This window comes from Podarcis melisellensis, assembly GCF_964234715.1.
Source record: "Podarcis melisellensis genome assembly, chromosome: 15".
NCBI classification, from domain to species: Eukaryota; Metazoa; Chordata; class Lepidosauria; order Squamata; family Lacertidae; genus Podarcis; species Podarcis melisellensis.
Genome location: NC_138532.1, coordinates 43272889 through 43294588, shown reverse-complemented (window position 1 = coordinate 43294588; position 21700 = coordinate 43272889). Strand labels below are relative to the sequence as shown.

Below are 21700 nucleotides of genomic sequence, written 5' to 3'. Positions count from 1 at the left end.
TAAAAAGCAAAACAATATTCCCCCCACCACATAAACTTTTTAAAAGACCATAGATTGCTTAATTAGCCAAAGGTCTGGGAGAAGATGAATGCTTTTGTTTAGCACCCAAAAATGTGCAATGAAGGCAGTTAGTTGTTCAGTTTAGGGTTTGGGGGCTAGTGGCCACAATCCCAAAGCCAGCCAGGTTCTGCCCCTCATTCTCCAGGGAGTGGAGTTTTTGAAATCAAAAGCTGGCAGCCCTGAGGCAGCTGCAGCCAGGAGATGGCTTTCCCCAGGTGGGCCAACACTGCAAGAGTACAAGCAGAAATGGACCATGCTACCTTAGCTGCTCATTAGAGCTTCTGTAAGCCACCTGGCCAATCCAGTGTCTGGCTTAGGAGAATATATGCCCAGTTCTGGCCCTATACTTCAAACCTCCTCCTGTCAGCCCAGAGGCCATACTTTAGAGTGCTGAGAATCAGGCACCGTTTGCCCAGGTGAGGTTCATGTTGCATGGGGCAAAGGTACAACACTCTGATCACAAAAACCCTCTGAACACAAACATGAAAGCCTTTGAATGCCAAAATCATGTGCCCTGTTATGTTAGTAACACAGTGGCCTACATTTTCATACAAATCTACGTCAGTCAAGGTAGGTGTGTCCCAACATAAGTTGACACTTCAGACAGAACAGGAAAAAACTTTTCCCCAGAGAGAAATCTGGGAGGTGCCTACACATCTGTGCATCCAGAGGTGGGAAGATCTCAGAATGATCTGCAGTAAGTCAGCAAAGATTTCTGACTCCCAAAGGTTTAGCAATAGAAGCAATGAAATAATTCCCACCCCGCTTTCCCAATGCCACCCAAAATGATAGGGCTGAAAATAATATCAGGGTAGCCTGGAAATGATTTTTGTTCAGAAGCGCTGTGAGTTGAGCTGAGCTGAGTTGTGGTGGTACTCAAAAACAAATTGCTAGGCTAGGAGCTCTTTTGCACCTGGCTCCAGTTGGTGGATCACAGAGCCCTAGTAAAAGAAGGAAGTTGATCCCGCAAGCCTGAATTCTGCGCACCCCTACCCCTTGTGGTAACAGACATCTGTGTGGTGAGCCTCTTTGGTCGCCAGAGACTTTGCATAAATAAACACACATATTCACTGCACAACCACCACCACCCCAGGTTTCTCCCTGCCCCAGAACACAGGCCTTCAGCAACAGCAATGCACACAGGCAAAGGGGACCCTACATGCACCTCCAGCTCAAGACACACCTGCTGGACGGTTTCCTCTCCAGGACTCAGGGAAGGCGGAGACTTCTCTGCTGGCTTTGCTGTTTGGGGCTTCTCCTTGGAAGGAGTCTAGATGACAGAGGTCATAACTGTATTTAAGGAACCCAGTGATGCATGCTTACACACACACCCCCCTTATGAGTCACGTGGATGCAACGAAGCTCAGGCTAGATTGAAGACAGGCATAACAAGTGGGATTTTTGTAAATTGCTTAGAGGTTCTATTTACAAACAGGCGGTATATAAATTTTGTTAAACAAACAAAAAAAGAAAAGAGTGGAGTCACTCTGGGCCCATCTTCACTGAACACATTTAATTCCAATGTTTATTCTAGGGTTAAATTTAGCAGGAGGTGTTGATGGTGGATCAGGCCAGTGACCCATCTAGTCCAGCATCCTGTTCTCACAGTGGGAAACCAGCACTCCAGGATTCAAGCGCTCTCGCCTCTTGTGGTTTCCAGCAATTCATATTAACGCCTTCAACTGTGGATGCAGAACACAGCCATGCTATGGCTTCTCCACTCCTGTCTCCTCAATGAACCTAAAAAGCACTACAGCTTTAAAATGCTGGAAAGCTCCACTTTTCAACCCAAATTTTGCAACCTGAATACTGATATTTATGCACTCTGATATAATCTGCTTAGATTTCCCCTGAGGGGAAGAAACTATTAAAGACCCTCCACAGACAGCTTACAAACCCTGCTCAGCTGTCCTCCCGTTTTTGAATTTCCACCCAGAATCACCTGCCCGTGTTCAACCTCATCTTTGCAGCTCTAAGAGATAGAAATGGGTTTCATGTGTGCTTGAAATGAAGGCGAGGAGCCTCATGGCATGGTCAAAGAGGCACATGGGCTGTTAAGCACACCAATCAGAAGCTGCCCTAAGCACCAAAACAGCTGCCTGGTGGGGGCGACACAGGGTGGGGTAAAGAGAGAGCACAACACACTCCCCGAGAGAAAGAAGAGCCTCGCTGTGGCAGGACTAGCAGCACACTCCATGCATTGAGGACCCCCTCCAGACTCTGGGAGCCAAAGTTCACTGCCCGCCCTGCCCAGGTGAGGAACACAAAGGCACTCTGCACATGCTCAGATGCTGGCCTCGTGCGCCCGCCAAGCTGTGGTGCTCATGCACTAGTACCTTATTCACAGTGGTGGCTTTCGGTACTGCCAGCTTCACTGGAGCCGCAGCAGGCCCCTTTGGCTCCTGACTCCCCTTTGTGTCTGTGGCCTTCCCTTCCGCAAGAGGCGGGGTCTTTGTCTTCTCTGGGGGCTTCTTCTCCTCCTCTTTCTTCTCTGGCAGCTTGGCACGGGGCCGATGCTCTCTGGTCCTGCCTCTCGACATCAGGCTCTTGAGCCCCACCGAGAGGTCATCCTTGGGGGCTGCCTCCTTGGGCTCAGACTTCAAGGAAGAGGGGGGCCGAGGGGACGGAGAGAGCACCCTTGCAGGTGGGGGCTGGACCTTTGCAGGAGGCTTCTCCTCCTTCTTGCTTGGCTCCGTGGACTTGACATCTCGTCCCGGCTCCTTGGAGCCCCCAGAATCCTCCCCTGGAAGCACTTTCCGCACCACCTTCCGCACCACCCTCACCACTCTCTTGCGGGAGAGGCCCTGGGCATCGTCAGCAGGTGGTTCGGGCTGAGTCGATGAGCCAGCTCCTTGGGAGCCCTCCAGGCCATTCATGGCTTGGCCGGGAGGGCAGGAATGCTGGGTGTCCCCGTTGAGCAGCGGCTCTGGGCTCTTCACCTTCCCAGGGGGCTCTGGGCTCTTCACCTTCCCAGGGGGCTCTGGGCTCTTCACCCTCCCAGGGGGCTCTGGGCTCTTCTCCTTCCCAGGGGGCTCTGGGCTCTTCACCCTTCCAGGGCGTTCTGGGGGCTCTGGGCTGCGGGGGTTCCGGGGGTCCTCCTTTCCTGCACTCTGGACATCCAACTATAGTTGCAGATACATTAAGATGTTGTGAGGAGAGCAGGCCCCCAAACAATGCCATGGTAAGGCAGCAGCGACCAGCCAGGCGCTGTGCTGGAGGGACCAAGTCCAGCCCTTCCACTCCTCCTCCCCACTCAAGGGTTTGCATTCACACAATAAGGAAGAAGCAGCCTTCCTCAGATTTCCCAAGCAGAGAATCCAATGGGATCCCTGGTTGCTTCCCAACAGCAGGGACAGCCCTGCCCATCCAGAGGGTTAGTTTGGCTTCTGACATGCAAAAATGCCAGGAAAAGTTTGTGTGACTGGGGAGTGGGGTGGGCAGAAGAGAGTGCTAATCACAACGAACAGCTGCAAATGAGCAACTGGCTGAGCTGGAGGAAGAGGGCACAGGTGGGGTTCTGGAAGCGAAACGAACATGCCGCCAAAAGGAACGGAAGAGGAGTCTACTGCAAACGGATTTATACACAGCATAGTGGCTGCAACCCAACTCATCATGTTTGCTTGTGTTAGCATTGCCTCTGGTATACAGAGGACCCACTTATGTCCAAGCCACGCCTGCATTAAGAAAAACCCTGACTAATTATACACAAAATTATATGGAAAAGATGGATGGACAGTACTTATGGAAGAGTCAAGCTCCTTCCTATGCTAGCTCTCCGAGTCTTTTTGCTCCAACCTCAGAGGTTTGGGGGAAGGCAGCAGGGTTAGGCCCACCAAGGATAAAAGCTTGAGCTTCCGTAGCTCAGTGGTGGAGCATCTGCTTTGCATGCAGAAGATCCCAGGTTCAATCCCCAGTGGGGATCTCTAGGCATCTAGAAGAGTTCTCTGCCTGAAACCCTGGAGAACTGCGGTCAGTCAGCGTAGATCAACCTTCTTCTACCTTGGGTCACCGAGTTGTTGCTAGACTAGCTTCCTATGTTCTAGAGCAAGGTTTCCCAAACTTTGGTCTCCAGTTGGGTTTGGACTACAATCCCCATCATCCCTGACCACGGGCGCTGCTAGCTAAGGATGATGGGAGTTGTGGTCCAAAAACAGCTGGCGACCCAAGTTTGGGAAACCCTGTTCTAGAGGAAAGGTTACTTCCAAAGGGCATTCCCAGGAATGAGAAAATAACTGATTCCCCGCTCCCACATCCCTGCAGAGCCCTCTGCCCACAAGTCCTTTTCGTAAAGCATCCACCCACGCAGCTAAGACTTTGCAGACTCATCTCAACCCACAGTGTAGCGGCAGCACAGACCAAAGCTCTGCAGTGAGACTGGATGGAAACAAAAGTACAAGGACTCAGCTTCCCAGGATAAACTCACCTTGGGGGTTGGGGGGGAGGGGAAACCCTACCCTTCAGGCCCCAGCCTAAAAAGAGAAGTGGATCAGGAAAAGGGTGGCATTTTTTAAAAAAGAGCAGCGGGGAAGACGCCAGTCTAGGCTGTTCCCCTCCAGATGCCCTTCCTTCAAGAGATTTCTTTCAAGCCAAAAAGTAGCCACTGCATCAATTCTGTACTCTCCGGAACAGAGCAGGTCTTGTCGTTCTTGGACGAGCTTCTGGCCTCTGCCGAGGGGGCGAAGGCAACACTCAGCAGCCCCAAGATGAGAAAGGAGAGCTGCAGCAGCAGAAGAAGAAGGGGAAGGCTGCCAGGGTACAGGATGAAGAGAAAGAGGGAGAGGGAAGACACCAGTAGGCAAAGCCGAGCAGCTGGCTCCTTGCTTTAGAACAAAGGAGGGAAGCAGGGCAGCTGAGCTTCTGGGTCTGTCTTCAGGAGCAGCTGAAGGAAGAGGAGGCGGCAAGCAGCATAGCTAATGGCCACTGGGCACCAGACCTAGGATGGATGGCCCAAGGCCAGGAGAAGCTTCAACCGCTACGGCAAAAGGCTTGCTGGGGAGAGTGGAAGCCGGGGTGGTGCCGTCATTAAAAAGTTCCAGCTCGCCTTCTGAGCCATGGCTCAGCAAGAAAGGTGCCACTTTTGAACACTGAAATGAGAAGAGGTTATTGACCAGGGCAGAGAAAGACCTGAGGTAAGGAGGCTACGAGCAGGACTCCGCAAAATTCTACACCAATGGTAACCCAAATTCTGCAAAGCTAAGTGCCACGACCTGTGCAAAACGTGCAAGTTAAGCAAATGTGCATGGTTTGCTTTGTTTATGCGCAATTTAATTCTGCATTTTTGCTGTTCTGAGTAATTAGTTCTGCTTCTGCTCCACGTCCTTAAACTGGAGCATCAACCGGGGGGGGGGGGTAGGAATTGGACACTTAATTGAGTTCACAAGTCCCATCCTCACTCCCTTAATTTTAGGCAAACTGTTCCTTCCTGTTAGCCTTTTATAGATGGCAGCTAAGGGGGCCATCACAAAAGGGTTTGCTCTCTCCCCCACACCAAACACTCTGTTATTTAAGTTCTGTAACTTGAATACTTTAAAACAAAAATCAACAACGCCAATGTTCTTAACAAGCAGAACAGGAGCATATTAGGAATGTATGAAGCTGCCATGTCAAATCATTGTTCCATCTAGCTCAGTATCGCATACACTGACTGGCAGCAGATCTCTTTGATTTGATTTGAGTTTTTACTGAAATGAGGCTGCATTTTAATGTTGTATTTTAATCTTGTTTTTAAGTTGTATTTTAATCAATTGTTTTTATACTTGGTGTTAGCTGCCCTGAGCCCGGTCTTGTCTGGGGAGGGTGGGTATAAATAACATTTATTATTATTATTATTATTATTATTATTATTATTTAGAATTTTCAGGCAGCCGACGCTCCTACCTGAAGATGCCAAGGATTGAACTTGGGACTTTCTGTGTGCAAGGCAGTTACTGAGCTGTGACCTTTCTGTGGCTCTTCATATATTCAGAGCCCTGAATATAGATCAAAACAGATAAGCTCCTGAAACCATTTCCAATGGCTTGAACTGGGGGGCTCACAAAAGTTTTAGAGGTCTAGACGAGAAAGGATCTGAGATACTTCTGCCCACCCACTCACATTTCCCCTAGCTATTCAAGGCCAAATGTGGATGGCACATATGCCAGGGATTCTTTAGCTGTGATTCCTACATTGCAGGGGGTTGGACTAGATGACCCTTGGGATCCCTTCCAGTTCTACAATTCTATGACTCTGTTATTCTATTCCTCCCTACCAGTTATCCTGGGCTGAGACATACCTGATAAGATAAGAGCAGGCTGACAAGCAACCAAAGGGTTCATCCTAGGACCAGGAAAAATTAAGTTCAAATCTCTAATTCAGCCACAAAGCTCGCAGGGTGGTTGTTGAGAGCACAAAATGTGTGAATGGGGGAGAACCATGTACTACCCTGGCTTCCTTGGGAGGAAAAGCAGGATGCAAATGAAACACAGACTAATGAACTTCACCAGTAGCAGAGCGTTTAAACAGGGGTTCCTCTCGGCAGAGGTACCGTACTCAGCTACAAACAGAATAGCAGAGATGCTCTGGGCATCAAATACTGTAATCACAGTTGTGTAAAACTGAGGCCCAACCAAAATGTGCATTGAGGGAGCTGTTAAATTAATAACACGAATCAGGAGAAACCCAGCCACCACTAAAAGAAGAGCTGCGGCGATTGCAGGGGGGTGGGGGGCAGCTCAAGGAATAAAAAGACTGGAAAAAGCTGGGGGTGGGAGAGAAGCCTAAAGGGCCTGAGACCATCTACAAGCCTGTCCCAGAGGGGTAGGTTTCCAGCCCTGATGGCTACAGAAGGATCCCTCCTTCTTTGTCCCGGCCACCATCCATTATCCTAGAACTAGGCCAGAGTTGTGCAGGGGGCACCTTCCCACAGCGATAGCTTTCAAGCCGCACCAAGTGATCAGCCTAACAAAGACCCAGCTTAAAACACAGGGGAGTGGTTCTCTGGGAACTGGCAGGTCCCACCACCCGAAGTGTATATGACTGGGCACAGGGGAGGCAGAGAGAGGTAGGGATGGTGGTTTGGAAATGGGCTCCATTAGGGGTCTCTCGTCAGCATCAACAACAAGGCCAGGCAGGAACCTGGAGGAGTCACTTGCTTTCTACATCCTGTGGGCTAAGAGGAAGTGTCGTTCTGCCCCATGGCTAGCACTACGGCTTTGAGGTTTTTCCTGCCATCGAGCAGTATACAAGTTTTATGAAATAAAAATAAATAAGACTAAAATTCTGCTGATCTTCACAGTGCTCATCAGACCCAGGACTCACCTTTTACCCTCCACATGCCACATGGGCACGGTTTTTCACCACGCATGTGCATGTTTCTCTTTCTCTGCAACTCTCTTCTACCCCACCATCCCACCCAAAAAATCCCTGTGCCCACAGAATAAAATAGAATAAACTAATGGCACCAGTGTTGGCGCAACCCGCTTTGCTTCCCAACTAAGAATGGAAGAATCTGTCAGCTTTGGTTTCTCTTTCTCGCAACCTTAAATTCAGTTCACCACTTTTCCGTAACAGTTTGCAAGGTGCTTTTTTATTTTTAAAAGTCTTCGTGGAAATTCATTTGCGTTTCAGTGTAAACATCTCTCAATATCCACATGTTCATATTTAATTTTGCCAAATACAAACATTTTTGAAAAGGCCCCTAACAAAACGTATTTGGTAAGTGGTGTTTTTGTTGTTGTTGTTGTTAATCTGGGGAGGGGCTGTTCCTGCTATATTAATTTTTGTATTTGTGTTTTGATTATATGGAAATTGTTCAGTGCAATTGTGAATTTTTTGATGTTCAATTTATTATTGGTGACTACTTTTGTAATGTTGTAATTATATATTTTTTCATGTTGTAAGCTGCCTTCAGCATGGTTTGAAAGGCAGCATACAAATAAAATTATGCTTTCTGTATGTAATCTGTGCTCTCTCATAAGCATTTTTATACACATGCCTTGGCTGGAGAATTTCATTGCAAAATTCAGAGACATGCAAATTTCAAAGGATTGCTGCATTTCCACTCGTGGTAATGTTTCAGATGAGGCAAATTTAGTTAAGTTCACCTTTAAATGAGAACTGAATTGAATTCCTTCCTCCCCATCCCTAGTCCCAACAAAAAAATGTAGAGCCTGCACACAAGAGAAAGGAGGAGGGGCAAGACCCACGTCACACACAAACTTGTCCTGGCCTAGAAGTTAGCCCAAGCAAATACCACCACCCCCTCCAGTGCCCAAACCCAGACCGACTTACAGCCCCATCCTCTCTCTCGTTTTTTTTCGCTGCTAAAGGTTTGTCTTCATCCTTCACCTGAGGAAGTCAAATACAGATAATGAAATATTTCATTCACGCCAGGATAAACAGTTGAAACGTGCACACACACACTTTTTCACTAGTACATTCCAGGCAGTCCTCATCACAAGTATGATGGTAACTTTTCACAAGCACAGACGTGATCAGGATGCTCCCAGTGGACCTTGTGTTAAGCTGCTACTGGGCATAAAGCCCATGCTGGAGAAAGGCTGTCTACATACCCCCATCAACTCTGTATCCAGTAGACTCCCACCACTGGGTTGGGAAGCAGCAGACACCCACCACCTTACCCACAATTCATATCTCTTCTGTGGTTTCTTATAAATATGACATTTTTGATGTAGGGGTCTTTTGCACCAGGAAATATCTACTAATATTTTCAATTACATTTTAATGGATACTTTTACTAGTTTTATTGTAGTCTGCAGGTTGCATAAAAGGTAAAGGTACCCCTGCCCGTACGGGCCAGTCATGTCCGACTCTAGGGTTGTGCGCCCATCTCACTTAAGAGGCCAGGAGCCAGCGCTGTCCGAAGACACTTCCGGGTCATGTGGCCAGCGTGACGAAGCTGCAGCTGGCGAGCCAGCACCAGCGCAGCACACGGAAACGTCGTTTACCTTCCCGCTATAAAGCGGTACCTATTTATCTACTTGCACTTAAGGGTGCTTTCGAACTGCTAGGTGGGCAGGAGCTGGGACCGAACGACGGGAGCTCACCCCGCCGCGGGGGTTCAAACCGCTGATCTTATGATCAGCAAGTCCTAGGCACTGAGGTTTTACCCACAGTGCCACCCGCGTCCCTGCAGGTTGCATACTGCCTCGATATATCTTATGAAAGAAAAAACAGCACCCAACTTTTATCTGAATTGAGAAAAAGAGCGGCCTTGCTATGTTCTAAGCCAGGAATGTGTGCACTCAGCCCAAGGTGGTAAAAAGTTCATCTCTGAAGGACATAGAAGATGACAACACATATTCCATTAGGATCAAAGCAAGAGCAATGGTGGGTGGGGTGCCTCAAGAGTGAGGAGGCAACAACAACTGGGAACCACCATGATCAAAGAAACCTGGCATCACAAGAATTACACACTTTTGCTATTTTCTCATCACCCACGCCCTTACTCCCCAATCTAGCAACCTTGAAGCCCAGCGAACACAGAACAGCAAACTTGGAACAGAAACTCTGGCAGCAAGGCTGCAATGTGATACACTCCCACCAAACAGGTAGATAGGTTGGTAACACAACGACACAATGACGTATTACTCCAAACCTGGATTGTGAAGACATCACAGTAACCTGTCAGTCAAAAGTGCATTTTAACACCACTGTGTGCAGGGAGGTGCTGGTTCCATTGGCTCTCAAACCACACAAGCCATGCATTGGTGCAAGGGGAAGATGGGACGGGAAGGAAGGAGGGGGGACACACATTGTTACTGCAAACCTGGGCTTCTTGGGGGCTCCTCATTCCTTGTGGGACTCAAGCACTTAAAAGCTTAAAATGCTCAGAAATAGAGCTATAAGTTAGGTGTGGAGATATGAGTCAACAGATGGCAGGAACTATTATATTAAGAGTTCCACACTGAGGTCAAACCCAGGTTTACAGTAACAGCACTCATGATCACACAGTACTTTCAATATATCAGCCTCTACCAACTGGTACCCTCCAGATGTTTTGGACTACAACTCCCATCAGCCCCAGCCAGCACAATCTAGTCCAAAACATCTCAAGGGCACCGGGTTGGCAAAGGCTCCAATATACAGTGGAGTTAGTAGCACACAAGTTATTTCACAGGCAGATTATTCCACACAGTTGCTATGCAAAGGGCTTGGAGGGAGTGGCTGCCAGTTTGTTCAGTCCATTTGGAGTCTCTGAGAAATGGCAAGGAGAACAGATTCTCCCCAGGGACGTCTGCTCTTCACACAAGCCAAGAGGGGGCCTAGGACTGACCACGGGCATTCCTGCCACATTTCTAACATGACCTCTATTGCTCCGAAGCCAACTCCCTCCTATGCCAGGAACAAGCACAACCTGCTCCCCTTTTCAATGTGCTGCCGCGACTCATGTGCAAAGTGCCCAGTTTTAGGAGAGCAAGGGGGTGGGGAGGGAGAGAGAGGAGGCAGGGAAGGCCAAGATCCACAATAGCAAAGAGACTTCCCTTCTGCTCCCAGAATGCAAATCGTGATGAAAAGGCCATGGCTGCCACGCTGGAGAACCTAAACCCCTGACTGGGAGAGAAAAAGGCGGTAGAGGTTAAGAGTCTGCAGAATGGGGGGGGGGAGCCCTCTGGGTCCCAGGCAAGACGGACCGAGGAACCACAACAAGGGGAAACCTGGGGCAAAGGATTCCTAAGTAATCATGCCTCCAAATTCCCCTTCTCTTAACCTCGGGTGCGGAAAATGAAATGCTACTCACCCTCAATAATTTTTCAGGTAATTCCACCCCACCCAAAATAAGCATTTGCTTTACAGGCAGTGCAAGGCTGCAGCCTTGGGATAGTGACTTCCGCAGGCCCTTTTAAATGCTGTGACCTCCTACCTTCTTCCAGTGTAGAAAAACTTGATCTGACAACATTGCCTTAGCTCCTTGTGTCTTCCCTTCTGAACCAGCCTTTAATTAAGGCTCCCCCCCCCCCACACACACCCTTCACCTGTCATCATTAACCCATCACCAGCATTGTCCCCAGCTATAATTTTAGATGTCACTTCTTAGGGACTTCTGAGTTAACTGAACAGCACTTGAAATGCATCAAGATACAGGCTGTGTGGGTTATTCCTTTCTGCTTGTCTTAATTCTCCTTTTCGATTAAAGGAGAGGCAGCCTTCTTTGGCTAACCCAATCACATTTGCAAAAGGTTTGACAGCAGCTTGAGATTCACAGGCAGGTGCCTCTAAGAGCAACTGGCGCAACCAGAATCCTCCATGCAGGTGTTGCAGCCTTTGCAAGGGGGCACAGTAGTAGAAGGGAGAGCATATCAACCTCTTAACAGGTGAGCTTTGCGGATCCTATAACTGTTTCATGAGCTGGAAGTCCAGGATCAAAATTGAAACAACTGGCTGAGCCCACACAATGTGACCTGGGTTCCTTTATTACAGACATGGAAGCACAAACTTGTAAATGTAAGGAAGTGACAACCTCAGCCTTCACACAAGCTGCCATGTCTCAGAAACCACCAAGGCTACAACTCTAGCAGCCTTGAACCTCCTTTTCCACTGAAGGGAGAAGGGATTTGCTACAGATCTAAAGCTGTCTTAGGGGAGCCAAGAGTGAGATCTTCTCACTGCAGTTGCCCCAAAGGCTTAGCAGACAGGTACCAAGGCTCCTAAGACATTTGTGTAAGGGGTGGATACAAATGGGGCACAATCACTCACTCTCTGGTTATAGAGCATCACCGGCGCCCATTGAAACTGACAGCAGGCAAGGCTTATGACAGACACGAAAGGAAACCTGCTCTCACAATAGCACATACCTGATGGACTCATTGCCACAGAAGGCCAGGACAGTCACCAAGGGATAATATAATTTTATAAATGGAATTATCAACATGGGTAGGGCACACATCCCCTCCTCTGAGGCCAGTGTGGAGACAGAGGCTACTAGGGTGGGTGGGGCTTGCAATCTACTAAAAAATGATGATATTCAGACTAGTCACTTTTATTGTTCACAATCAAATGCAATTAAATAACTAACCCTGGGCAGACCAAGCACTGAGCAGGATATCAGTCAAACAAGCCAGTCTGTTCCCAAGTCAAGTTATTAGATGAGAATTGCTGGAACAGCCTCTCCTCTATTTCATTGCATGGCTTGGCTTCTCCATCCATCAATGGGGCAGCTTGGGCTATGGAGGAATCCCTGTGCCAAAGCTCATTTTATGGACTTCTCTCTCCACTACCTTGCAAACGTACTGGGCGGCCTGACTTGAACTAATGGATTTTGGCACAGTGAGCAGGACAAGGCCCCCAGGAACAAAGGCCACCGCCACCAGCTTAGCATGTACAAAGGCTCAGATCACACTGCAAGTAAAGAAGCCATTCCCTCTCCACAGGAGAGTGAGAACTACAGAAAAGCAACAAGGAAACCAGCTCCTTGCATATCACCCCCAGCTCCTGAAACCCAGAGACAGGGAGGGGGAGTGCTTACTTTGACATATAATATAAGAAGAGTTTAAGGGAACTGGGGATGTTTGGCCTGGAAAGGAGGAGAGTGAGAGCAGATAGGATAGCCATCTTCAAATATCAAAAGGGCTGTCACATGGACGATGAAGAAAGCTTGTTTCCTCCTGCTCCAGGAGGAAACTTGAATCAATTGGTTCGTAGGACACGAACCAATGGATTCAAGTTAGGAATAACTTTCTGACGGTAAGAGCTGAATGAACTTTATTACGGTCGCAGACCAGGGTTAAAAAGCGGTAAGAGCTTTTCTACGGACCTCCTCAGAAGGCGACTGATTCTCCTTCCTTGGAGGTTTTTCAGCGGAGTTTAGATGGGCATCTGTCATGGATGCTTTAGTTGAGATTCCTGCATTGCAGGACTAGATGATCCTCAGGGTCCCTTCCAGATTCTAAAAACCTGCTGGATCAGCTTAGTGGCCCATGTACTGGAGCATCCTGCTCTCAAAGTGGCCAATCAGGTGCCCCAAAGGGAAGCCTTCAAGGAGGACCTGAGCACAACAGCAACTCTCCCTTCCGGTGGTTTCCAGCAAGTGGCATTCAAAGGTCTGCTGCCTCTGACAGTGGAGGGAAAACACAGCCATCAGGGTTGGGACCCCATGATAGCCTTATCCTCCACTAACGTGTCTTTTAAAACCATCCAAGTTGGCGGCCATAACTGTATCTTGCGGGAGAGAATTCCATAGTTTAACTAAGCACAGGGTGAGTAAGCCCTTTCTTTTGTCTATCCTGAGTCCTCCAACATTCAGTTTCCTTGGATGTCCCCAAGTTCTACTGTTATGAGAGAGAGAGAGAGAAAATGTTCCCTATCCACATTCTCCATACCGTGCATAATTTCATAGACTTTGATCAAGTTGCCTCTTATTTGCTTTTTCTCACCTACTGCATGCTGTCATTTGCACCTCACTTCCAGACAGAGAGAGGCCTTTGCTCAGCAGTTATTCTGAGATGCTGACTCTGTGTCAGGTGCCTGCAGCTGGCTGGCTGGTTGGCTGAATAACCCAGCCTTTGCTTAAATGGCCTTGATGACAAGTCAGGCACTGGCTTACCTCGCCCCTAACATTTGGCATGGAACACAACCTATCCAAGGGGTTAATGGAAAGATGGGAGCAAAGCTTTCCATAAGCCCTCAAGTAAGGCAAAGCACTGAATCTCCCACATTCTGACTTCATCAGACTCTCTGCCCAGCCATTTTCAACTTTTTCTCAGTAACTCATAAGGGCAAGAAACCTACCTAAAAAAAAACAATTAAAAAGGAAGCTGCAATTCTCAAGGCTACAGAATTCCACACTGAGGGATCATAGGGCATGACTGTGGAAGGGCAGCATGCGCACAGCTCTGTCTGTCACTACAAACAGCAGCTCAAGGCACACTAATCACTCTCCAGGAAAGGCACCACAACACTCACATTGAGACGTAACTGCCTCATCCAGTCTACACTCAGTCTCATCTTCCACTCAAGAGGAGCCAGAGGCTGAGCCCTAATCAGCACAACAGACCCTCTAGGGAAGTACCCAAATGGTCACTCCAGGCCTTTGCAAGAGACGAGTCCCACCGGGGTGGGGAGGGGTGGGAACGAGAAACGAAATCAGTTTAGAGGCTTTACTAGAAGTTATAAGCGAGTTGAGGTTAGACTCTCCCAGGCTGGTTAGCTTTCCCACCACTACCGGTAAATCACACTCCCCACACACCATATAGAGCAATGGAACTGGCCATAAGGGAAACCTGGGGGGCCCTCACACCTCCAGACTTGCCACACTGAATACTTGCTAGGGATTATTTTAGGGGGACAAAGGGAGAGAGTGGCAGAAACCAAGTCACTCTCCAGTACAGTATCAATGACTGGGAAACCTCAGCAGAGCAGGTCTCCAGCCCCCTGCTTAGAAGCAACTATAAATAGGGTAACAATGGAGGCCTGCTTTGTAGATTTGGAAGAGCCAAAGTAAAGCCCACCCACCCCCTCCCTTAAAAACACCAGCCCCCTCTCTTCCAAATTTCCATCACCATAAAGCAAGGCACATAATGAGGAAGAGGAGGGTTGCCACCTTACCGAAAATTGGGGGAGGCCGGAGGCCCAGTGAGAGAGGCAGCAGCAGTGCGGGCGCCCTGGCAGGGCTTCCGTTGGAAAAGACTGAGCGAAACGCGATAGGTAAGCCAAGTGTCACTTGCCAAGCGCAACGGCCAGAGGCAGAGGGACAGCTGAGCTGATACTGTCTGCCTAAAAATAGCCAAGAATGCGAGGCAGGCCTGGGAGAAAGGGGGGCAGTGGTGGTGGTGGTAGAAGCTGGCTTGCTGGTCTCCAGCTGCCCCCTGCTCTCTGCCTTGAACAAGCAGGGCTTTTGCAGTCTCTCATGGGCGAAGCCACGTTTGGCAAGGGAGGGGGGGAGGAAGGAGAGAGGAGAAGCAGCCTCATCCTATACCGGGGAGAGGAAGTGATGTGGGTGTCTGGCACATGAACCGTTAGTGCTCCTGCACGGCAGGAAACCAGCGCTCAGAAGGTCTCCTCCTCATCTGGTGGGGGTGCTGTGTGCGAGGCCAAAGAGAACTGCACAAACTTCAGGTGGAGAAGAACCACAACCAATCAATCAACCTCCACCAGAAAGACAAAAGGAGAATTGGCTAATAACCAGAGACAGCCATCGTAGGTACATTACTTGCACGGTGCTTGCCACTAGGAGAGGGCGTGTCGGTCTGTTCCCGTACTCTGTCAGTTTCAAAAGTGTTGATTTTGCAAGCTTGTTCTATGGCATTTTCACAATAACCTTAGCATAACAAAAAAAATCCACATGGAAATTCACGTTTTCTCACAAAACCCAAGCTTCAAAACCTACTTTCTTTCAAAGTAAGAACATAAGCACAGCTCTCCAGGATGAGGCCAGTGGGCTATCGATAAGTTTAGGATCCTGTTCTCATAGTGGTCAACCATATGCCACAATGGGAAGTCCACAAACAGGACCCAAACTCAACAGCCCCATTGCCACATGTATTCTGGTATTTGTGGGGCATACTGCCTCTGACAGTGGAGGGAGACCACAGCCATCGTGGTCAGTAGGCACTGATAGCATTATCCTCTGCTACTATTTGTCTAACCCTCTTTTAAAGCTATCTAGGTAGGCATTTATTTGACAACACAAGAAACATCATTGACATTTTGGAGTTTTTACAGATTAATTCAAACACAAGAGCGGTGTTGATTTTTATTGATGCGGAGAAGGCCTTTGACAACATTTCTTGGCTGTTTATGAAGAAAAATTTGGAAAGGATGGGAGTAGGGCGGGGGTTTGAAAATGGAATAGAAGCAATTTATTCAGAACAAAAGGCCAAATTGATAGTAAACAACGTGGTGACAGAGGAGTTTAAAATTGAAAAAGGGACACGACAGGGGTGCCCTCTATCTCCTCTGCTGTTTATTTCAGTTCTGGAGGTGCTACTGAACATGATCAGAAACGACCAGTTGACACAGGGAATTGTGGTCGGAGAGAAACAATATAAACTGAAAGCTTTCGCAGACGACTTGGTATTAACATTACAGGAGCCAGCCTCTAGTACTAAAAGAGCGTTAGAATTAATTTCTGATTTTGGTCGGGTGGCGGGATTCAAGCTGAATAAACAAAAAACTAAAGTTTTAGCAAAAAACTTGACAACTACTGAAATAGAGGAGTTCAGAAAAGAAACAGAACTAAATGTGGTCAAAAAAGTAAAGTACCTAGGGGTCCATTTGACCTCCAAAAATTTGAATTTATTTAAGGACAACTATGAGAAATGTTGGGCAGAGATAAAAAGAGATCTGGAAACATGGTCAAGATTAAAACTTTCCTTGTTGGGCAGAATAGCTGCCATAAAGATGAATGTATTGCCGAAAATGCTATTTTTGTTTCAGTCCCTCCAGGTCGTGGATAAGGTGGAATGTTTTGGAAAATGGCAGAGGGATTTGTCCAAATTTGTCTGGCAGGGCAAAAAGCCCCGAATAAAGTTTAAAATACTAACAGATGCGAAAGAAAGAGGGGGGTTTGCCCTGCCGGACTTGAGGTTATATTACGAAGCTGCAGCCCTCTGCTGGTTGAAGGATTGGATCTTATTGGAGAACACCGATGTCCTTGACCTGGAGGGATTTGATAATGCTTTTGGGTGGCATGCATATTTGTGGTATGACAAGGTTAAAGTTCATAAATTGTTCAAAAACCATATTGTCAGAAGGGCAATTTTCATGGTCTGGTCAAAATATAAAGACTTATTGGAGAGTAAAACTCCGAGGTGGCTCTCACCGATGGAGGCCAAAGCACGTAAAAGACTCAATATGGAGGCCCACTGGCCTAAATATTGGGAAATAATTGAAAAAATTGGAGATAAATGGAGGTTACAGAGTATGGAAAAGTTAAAAAACAAGGTGCGAGATTGGTTGCATTATGCTCAAATTCAGGAAGTTTTTAAAGCAGACAAAAAAGTGGGTTTTCAGGAGGAAAAATCGAAACTAGAAACAGAGTTGCTTGAGCCAAAATCCAAGCTAATTTCGAGAATGTATAACTTGCTGCTTAAATGGAACACACAGGATGAGATTGTCAAATCCTCTATGATAAAGTGGGCACAGGATTTGGGGCATAACATTATGTTTGAAGACTGGGAAAGGTTATGGAACACCGGAATGAAATTCACGGCATGTACTGCCTTGAAGGAAAACATTATGAAAATGATATACCGGTGGTACATGACCCCAGTCAAGCTTGCAAAGATATATCACCTGTCTGACAATAAATGCTGGAAATGTAAGGAAGAGGAAGGGACATTTTTACACCTCTGGTGGACCTGCCCGAAAGTGAAGGCCTTCTGGGAAATGATACATAATGAACTAAAAAAGGTGCTGAGATTCACCTTACCTAAGAAACCGGAGGCCTTCCTTCTGGGCATGGTAGACCAGAGGATGGTCAAGAAAGATAGAATTTTCTTTATGTACGCTACTACAGCAGCGAGGATTCTGTTGGCAAAGCACTGGAAGACACAAAATTTACCCACATTGGAAGAATGGCAGACGCAGCTGATGGACTATATGGAGTTGGCTGAAATGACTGGCAGAATTCGAGACTCGGGAGAAGAAGAAACGGAGGAAGTTTGGAAAAATTTTAAGGACTATTTGAAAAAGCATTATAAGTTGTATGAATGTTAAAAAATGCTCCTTTCTAGGAAGGTATAGCTTCAGTATCGGCAAATTTCTGAATTGATAAATAAGACACTATAAGACAGAAGTGAGGTAACGAAATATTTTTATTGTGTGGAAATTAAAAATTAATGCAATTGTATCGAAATGTTTACATCAGATAACACGATAAAATGGAAGATATATTGTTATGTACAAAACAAGTCAACAAATTGCTGAGGTTTTGGTTACACAGGGAATGCAGTGCTCGGGAGATGGGGGAAGTCCATTGGATTCATGGAAGTATGTATTTGAAAGTGGAAATTTGTTTATTAAAAACCTAATAAAATATTTATAAAAAAAATAAAGCTATCTAGGTTGGTGGCCACCACTGCCTCCTGACGGAGCGAGTTCCAAACTTTATGTGTTGAATCTTCCAACATTCAGCTTCATTGGATGTTCACAAAGCATAGTGTTACGAAAGCAGCAGAAAATATTTTCTCTATCCACTTTCTCTACACCATTATGATATAATAGCTGAAAACTCCATCACAAAATTCAGAAAATTGAGAAATCTGAACGATAGTCAAGTTTTGATTGGTACATTCAGTTCATAGCGCGCGCACACACACACGCGCGCGCGCACACACACACACACGTTATTCACATATCCATACTTTTCAGAGTTTATTTCTGAATTAAATGTTTAGGAATGAAATCCTTCCTCCTGCACTGCTTAGCTACTCCAATATTATAGTATTCCCTAAACTTTATATGCATGGGGTTAAGCTTCCTTTCAGTGGGATGCAAACAGAGCCACACATAGCAAAAGGGGGGCGGGAAATAGCCCTTGGTTTGCACCCTGCAGATTGAAGGAGAACCCAATAAATTCAGAGAGGGAACTACCATGCCACTTGCCTCTGGGCAATAATTAGGAGTACTCTTCCATTCAGCAACCCCAATATAGTTGCATTCTTAATATTTCATATGCATGTGGTTATGTTTCCTTCCACCATGTGGGGGCTCTTGATCATGAGCATTTCATTACATTCTACCTAGTCGTTGGGAAAAGACAGCCTTTTGTTTGTACCCTGTGGGTTGAAGAAGACCATAATATTCAGAGAGGCAACAATCACACCACTTGCCTCCAGACAGCAATTTCCAAGCCCTGCTTCAACCGTCAATGCATCAAGGAGGGAAGGAAAAAAGAGCCACGGAAGAGACTGCCAAAGATGTTTTAATCACACAACAGTCAGCCTTGAAGCAAGGGGTTAGACTAGGTGACATGCTGGCTGAAACTTTTATAGAACAGTAGGTGCTGCTACAAAGCTACGCACGGCCATTTCCATGGCAACCAACACAGCAGAGCCAGAAATAGGAACAAAATCAAGGGATTCCTCCCACTTGACTGGGGAGGAGGGAAGGGGGGCGTGTTTTGAAAGATATGGCACATGCCAAAAAGGTGGACTCACAATGGTCTTTCCTATGGCACTCCCTGGGAGCATCAAAAGGCAATGTTGATGCATAAGTCTCATAGCCTGGATATGGCAAGGGGAAACAGAGGGGGAGAGCCTTGTGAGCTCCTACTTCCCACTCAAAGCAGGTTCTGTTGAGCAGACATACAAGCCAAGCTCAGCAGCACCATCCTGTCATGGATGCTTTAGCAGAGATTCCTGCATTGCAGGAGGTAGGTCTAGAATACCCTAAGGGTCCCTTCCAGCTGTACAATTCTATGATTAGGCTTAGATTGGTGCCGAAAAATATTTCCTTTGGTGGGATTCAAGAACATTAAGAAAAGTCCTGCCAGATCAGACCAGGGGTCCAGCTACTCCACCATCTTGCTTCCCATGGTGGCCACAAGCAGGACATGAGGGCCAGAAGGGTGATCCCCAGGGGCTGATATTCAGAGGAATGCAGCCCCTGATCCTGAACACAGAAGCCAAGCATTATGGCTAGTAGCCACAGGTAAGTTTTGTCCTCCATGAACCTGATTTGGCGAGTGAGGATTTGTAGAAGGCAGGAACACTGGAGGATAAGGCTATCAATGGCTACTAGCCACAAAGTCTACGTTCTGCCTCCAGTGTAGTAGGCAGTAAATGCCTCTTAATATCAGCTGCTGGGAATCGCTAGAGTTCCTGCTGCACTCATTTCCTGCTTGCCATTGGGGCATCTGGCTGGCCACTGGGAGAAAAGGATGTTGGAAGACGTGGTCTGATCCAGCAGCCAGGCTCTTCTGATGTTCTTATAAATGAATGGGGGGAGGATCTGCTATATGTTCTTAAAGCCTTTCTTATATGAACTACTGCTGCTGCTGCTGCTGCTGCTGCTGCTGCTGCTGCTGCTGCTGCTGCTGCTGCTGCTGCTGTTAAAAAAAGACAAAACAAATTCTCCTGGGGATATTAACCAGGATAGTTCAATGGAACCTCCACATTCAGGGGCAGTACACCTTTGAGTACAGACAACAAAGGAGGGCTCTTTTGCCTTCACAGCTTGTTTCTGAGCTTCCCATGTGGGGCACCTGGTCAACTGCTGAACCAGAGGGACTTTTGGGTAGATCAGGAAGGTGTATCTTCTAACATTCTGAAATTTTCACTTCATTTGCTAGCACTCCCTCTCCCTCTCTTCTTTCAGACAATAACTAGACAGGCTTCCCCATATTGTGGCTACTGCCCGCCCCCCACCCACGCGTCTCTACAAGAGGCCTGTATAAAGTCACATTACTCTTGGCAGGGAGAACCCCTCCACTCCAAGAGCTCTGCGCGTGCTAACTGCTGACAGAACGTGCTATAAATAGGCCCTCAGAAATCGAGGAAGGATGCCAGGGCAGAGGGGCTGGGGGGGCAGGAGGGAAAGGGAGAAGAAAGAGTCATTCAGCAGTTCAGCTTGCTGCTCTCATGTCTTCTCGAAGCCAAGCTGAAGCACCTTCCTCCCCACACCCCTGCCCCAGTTTCGCTTCCACATCCAGAGAGGATGTGCTGCTAAGTGAACCTGCAGAAACAAAGTGCCTGGGAGATGGAGCCACCCTTAAGTGCATAACATCAGGCTAGGGAAGCTGCTAGAAAGCAAAGGGGCATACAGAAGCATTGCTTCACTGACCGAGGGAAGCCCTACATTAAGGTGAAGGCGGCTGGCTAACTGATGGCAAATCAGGCTGCTGAAGTACCACCAAGGTACTTGCACCCCCCCTTTCAAACACTGCTTTAGGAACCCTCCTCTTAGCTGTAATTCATGCATTGCAGGGGGTTGGACTAGATGACGCTCTGGATCCCTTCAAAGTCTACAATTCCTGCTTGTTTTTATTTATTAAATGTGTGTACTGCCCTTCATCTGAAGATCACAGTGCAGTTCACAACACAAAAATACAAAAACGAGAACATAAAATACATAATAAAAGCAAACCAATTACCATCACAACCACACCCACAGAATGTGGAGAAGTGGCTTAACAAATTCATCTCTCACTCACATGAGACCAGGAAAAAACTTGCTATATGCTGCTGCCACCTTGTGGAGACAGAAAGAGAAGAGGAATCTTAAACAGAAACATTTGAACAGGCAAAAGGAGTCTGGTACATCTTGTGGGTTAAGGGTTCAAAAAAACAGTGTAGAAGCCATAAATGCAGCTTTCTGGGGAATCACAGGAAGTAGCAAGAGCAAAGAGTCATCCGTTCCTCACTGTACAACAGGGATAGCGGGTGCATCACACCCCAGGAGTTGCTGGAATCCAACTCCAATCAGCTTCAGCATGACCAGTTGTCTGGGATGATGAGAGCCATAGTCCAGCAACCTCTAGGAACATAAGAAGAGCCCTGCTGGATCAGGCCATAGGCCCATTTCGTCCCATTTTCAAAATGGCCAACCAGAAGCCCAATGGGAAGTCTCTCTCCCCACCTGATGTTTCCAGAAACTGGTGTTCAGAAGCATACATTCAGAACCATGGAGGCAGAGCATAGCCACCTTGGCTAGTAGCCGCTGAAGCCTCACTCAATGAAATTGTCCAATCTTCTCTTAAAGATAT

General features: G+C 47.3%; 1 protein-coding gene across 16 annotated transcripts in view; it reads right to left on the bottom strand.

The window, feature by feature from the left end:
* The window catches only part of MYO18A (myosin XVIIIA), a gene marked incomplete at its 5' end in the record, with an annotated part of 144832 nt that overhangs the window by 89927 nt on the left and 33205 nt on the right, over positions 1 to 21700 (bottom strand). For 2 of the 16 annotated variants that reach the window (XM_081890119.1, XM_081890125.1), the window contains 5 exons: positions 1244 to 1330; positions 2397 to 3182; positions 8329 to 8387; positions 10544 to 10611; positions 14602 to 14704. The exons of 11 other annotated variants lie outside the window; for them this stretch is intronic. In XM_081890119.1, coding sequence (XP_081746245.1) covers positions 1244 to 1330; positions 2397 to 3182; positions 8329 to 8387; positions 10544 to 10580 — 969 coding nt within the window. Of the gene's footprint in view, positions 1 to 1243; positions 1331 to 2396; positions 3183 to 8328; positions 8388 to 10543; positions 10612 to 14601; positions 14705 to 21700 lie in introns of those variants that run through there. 3 more of the 16 variants (XM_081890122.1, XM_081890113.1, XM_081890114.1) reach the window with 3 other exon arrangements.